Raw genomic sequence first — 3,936 nt, 5'->3', positions numbered from 1 at the left:
TATTAAATTTGGTATTAAAGTTGATAAGTCCATCACAGTTCAATAATAATATAATTAAAATGTTAACTCTTTGAAACATTCATAGTGATAGATAACCCTTAATGTCAAGTGTTAAAAATATGAATCAGACAATAAGTCACTTCTCTGTTATTTCAATATTTGATCAATAAATAAAAAGTGTGTTAATTTCCTGAGCTCGTATAAAATATCAGTCAGTTGAAGTTATCTCTACTAAACAGCCTGTTAAAGTTCCAAAATAAATTAATGGTAGTGTAACCTTTCTCTCCTCCAACCCCTCTTTCCGTCATTTGATTCGCTGCATAACTGTCTCTGGTTTCCTCTATAAAAATCTCCTCTTCTACCACTACTCTCCTCTAGTCTCTTCCGTTCTTCCCGCTTTCCATTCTGCGTACACCTCTCTGAATTCTTTTCGGTTTCCACTCTATTTTCTTTCTCACCTTCCCCTGCCCTTCTTCTCTCCGACCTTCTCTCCTCTCTCAACTCTGCGATTTCTTTTCTCATCATATCGACCGACTTCTGTAGCTTGTTGATCAACTTCGCATTCTCCAGCACCTGTCCCCCAACTATCTCTCCTGTCTTCCGCACCATCTCACCCAAAATCTCAGTAAATCTCTTCTCTCTTGCTGCAATCCTCTCTTCCTCGCTGTCTGAATCTGAGTCGTCCGATTCTGTTTCTGATGATGATGACTCATACTGCTCTTTCTTATATTCTGTTGTTGACCCTCTTAACCTCTTTGAACCACTATCACTGCCCTCCTCACAACTGCTTGGCCTTTTCAACACCTTCTCCCCTTCTCCTCCTAATACTATTTCTTCATTCACCCTTATCTCCTCGCGCTTCTGCTCTTGCTTATCAATAACCTCTTTATCACAACTTCTCACTATCCTTAAATCTAACGGCTCATCCTGTATTTCCTCATATTTACGTTCTTCAACCGATACCTTTTCCTCTCTCATCTTTTCCTTCTTTTGATCTTCCTCCACTATAAAACTCTGGAAACAAAGTGATCCCTCGGAAGCATTAATCACAACAAAATAACATAAGAATTGCAGACTCGGTTTGCGTTCATTGAACGCCGCCTTTCCTTGTTGATCTTGTTTTTCATATTTTTTTATTAAGTCTGTACATGAGGGATAATGAATAAGTGCAACATCCCTCACGCCCCCTAGCACCGGCTTGAGCGGTACTCAATTCTCAACACTTTATAGTGTTGGCATCAATGATCCCGAAGGACCAGAAAATATAACAACACTGAAGTGAAGTACGGGGCAACTCTCTACGGCTGCCACACGGCACTTGACACCTGCTGTTGTGAAGTACAAAACTCTTGACGGTAACGTGGACGGTAACTTGCACTTTGCAGTACCGTCCATGAACAGGCTCAATCAAACCGAGCCTGCAACATTTTCAATTTTGCCGTGTTGGGCTTTCTTTAGGGATTCTGTATTTATCTATTTTATGATCACATCCGTGTTATTTGTGCCGTGTGGCGGCTGTAAAAAGTCTCCCCGCACATTTAATCAATGATGTTATATTTTCGATCCTTGAAGATCGTTCAGCACGACATTATTGTTGTGCTTGTAGTATTTTTAGTTTCAACTTGTCGGCATTTTCTAGTTGGGTGGTTCCAATATTCCAACTTGAATAATGTTGAATCACCCTTAGGATATGTTGCCTGCTTTTTAAATTTGTCTTTTGACGTCTTATCTGTGATACGCAGGCTTCATAACCTCTGATCCCCTTTCAAAATTCCATTTTATTTTATTTTGTTCCGCCCATTGTTTTCTCGTTTAAGGCACACGCTTTTTATTATTTGGGGACCATACGCCGCTTTTCATGGAATGGCACGGAAGTGTCACATTGAAGGTTCCATGATAACCGCCGTATGAACACATCTGCGGATGTTTCTAAATTCAAAATTTTACTATTTCATGTTTAAATGTTGAATTCTGCTTAAGCCGGTGCTAGGGGGCGTAGACGGTAACTTGCACTTTCCAGTACCGTCCATGAACAGGCTCAATCAAACCGAGCCTGCACTATTTTCAATTTTGCCGTGTTGGGCTTTCTTTAGGGATTCTGTATTTATCTATTTTATGATCACATCCGTGTTATTTGTGCCGTGTGGCGGCTGTAAAAAGTCTCCCCGCACATTTAATCAATGATGTTATATTTTCGATCCTTGAAGATCGTTCAGCACGACATTATTGTTGTGCTTGTAGTATTTTTAGTTTCAACTTTTCGGCATTTTCTAGTTGGGTGGTTCCAATATTCCTACTTGAATAATGTTGAATCACCCTTAGGATATGTTGCCTGCTTTTTAAATTTGTCTTTTGACGTCTTATCTGTGATACGCAGGCTTCATAACCTCTGATCCCCTTTTAAAATTCCATTTTATTTTATTTAGTTCCGCCCATTGTTTTCTCGTTTAGGGCACACGCTTTTTATTATTTGGGGACCATACGCCGCTTTTCATGGAATGGCACGGAAGTGTCACATTGAAGATTCCATGATAACCGCCGCAATAACACATCTGGGGATTTTCAAAATTAAAAAATTTTACTTTTTCAATTTTTAAAATTTAAATTTCTGTTTAACCCGGGTGCTAGGGGGGCGGGGAGGGTAACTTGATTTTCCCAGAAACCGTCCTTTAAAACAGGCTAAAATCAAACCGACCCTTTCCAAACATTTTAAAATTTTTGCCTTTGTTGGGCTTTCTTTGGGGTTTCTTTTTATTTATCTATTTTTTGGGAAACAAAGGATCCCTGGGAAGATTAATCACAAAAAAAAAAAACTTTAAAAATTGCAGATTTGGGTTTTGATTGAGTCTGAAACATGGGGGTTTAATAAATTTAATTTGAAAACATCCCTCACCCCCCCCAAAGCACCGATTTGAGCTTTACTAAATTTTCTCCAACCCCTTTAAAAAGTTTTTGGCCCATAAAAAATGACCCCGAAGGCCCAAGAAAAATTAACAACACTGAACTGAATATACCGTCCATGAACAGGCTCAATCAAACCGAGCCTGCAACATTTTTCAATTTTGTCGTGTTTGGCTTTCTTTGGGGATTCTGTTTTTATCTATTTTTGGGCTTTCTTGAGGGATTCTGTACTTATCTATTTTTTGGAGTTAATGTTATCCAACTTCCCATTTCTCTTGCAGTGTAAGCACCGATAAGCCCTCCCTCTTATGTTCGCACATGAAGGTGTATCCATGGCACTGCAAAAATACACAAATGACAAATGTATGGTTACTTTCGAATGTCATACTTCTTTTATATTGCCACCGACCCACATTTTAAGTTAATTCTGAAACTTTGAAATTATTTATCATTTAATGATTAACGTGTCGTTGCCCTGTCCTTTTTATGTTTGGGGTCCGCCTGGGCTCCTTGCCGTTGGTTCTTGTTGCTGGGTCATATGGGGGTTGCGTTCATTGAACGCCGCCTTTCCTTGTTGATCTTGTTTTTCATATTTTTTGGTCTAAAGAATATTTTGTTAAGGTAGGCTGACTCGATTGGAACTAGGGCTCGAACAAATTATTTACCAGCACGTGATTCACGTGCACACATAAGATAATAACAAACAATCACCACTCAGTATTTGAATGTACATAACATTTATTTTCACATCAAAATATCCATTTATTTTGTATAAACACTTTGACTTTGGGGAATTAAAAAGACGGGAAGTGGCTGCACAAACAAAAAAGTCAATTTAAAAATTAAATAATAAAATATTTCAACATCTTTTTTTAAATTTTCTAATTATACATTGACACTTGTCTCTTTAATTTTTTTAGATGCGTTGGCCGCCCATTTAGGAGGATTTTTCCCTTTATATCTCTTAAAATAGATAAATACAGAATCCCTAAAGAAAGCCCAACACGGCAAAATTGAAAATGTTGCAGGCTCGGT

At 38.3% G+C, this 3,936-nt stretch overlaps 1 protein-coding gene across 1 annotated transcript; it reads right to left on the bottom strand.

Moving 5' to 3' along the window:
* Positions 1-261: 261 nt before the first annotated feature.
* Positions 262-978, bottom strand: LOC132735291 (uncharacterized). The gene has a single exon (XM_060722231.1). It carries the CDS (start codon positions 976-978, stop codon positions 262-264), a length of 717 nt encoding a protein of 238 aa, XP_060578214.1.
* Between the last annotated feature and the right edge of the window lie 2,958 nt (positions 979-3,936).

Source organism: Ruditapes philippinarum, unplaced genomic scaffold (genome assembly GCF_026571515.1).
Source record: "Ruditapes philippinarum isolate M1 unplaced genomic scaffold, ASM2657151v2 ctg9230_1_1_1_1, whole genome shotgun sequence".
In the NCBI taxonomy this organism is placed as follows: Eukaryota; Metazoa; Mollusca; class Bivalvia; order Venerida; family Veneridae; genus Ruditapes; species Ruditapes philippinarum.
Note: the sequence above shows the minus strand (reverse complement) of the source record. Positions and strands in the feature narration are given on the sequence as shown.

Excerpts from the sequence above, each read along its gene's own strand:
- LOC132735291 (XM_060722231.1), bottom strand. The coding sequence starts at position 978 with ATGAGAGAGGAAAAGGTATCGGTTGAAGAACGTAAATATGAGGAAATA.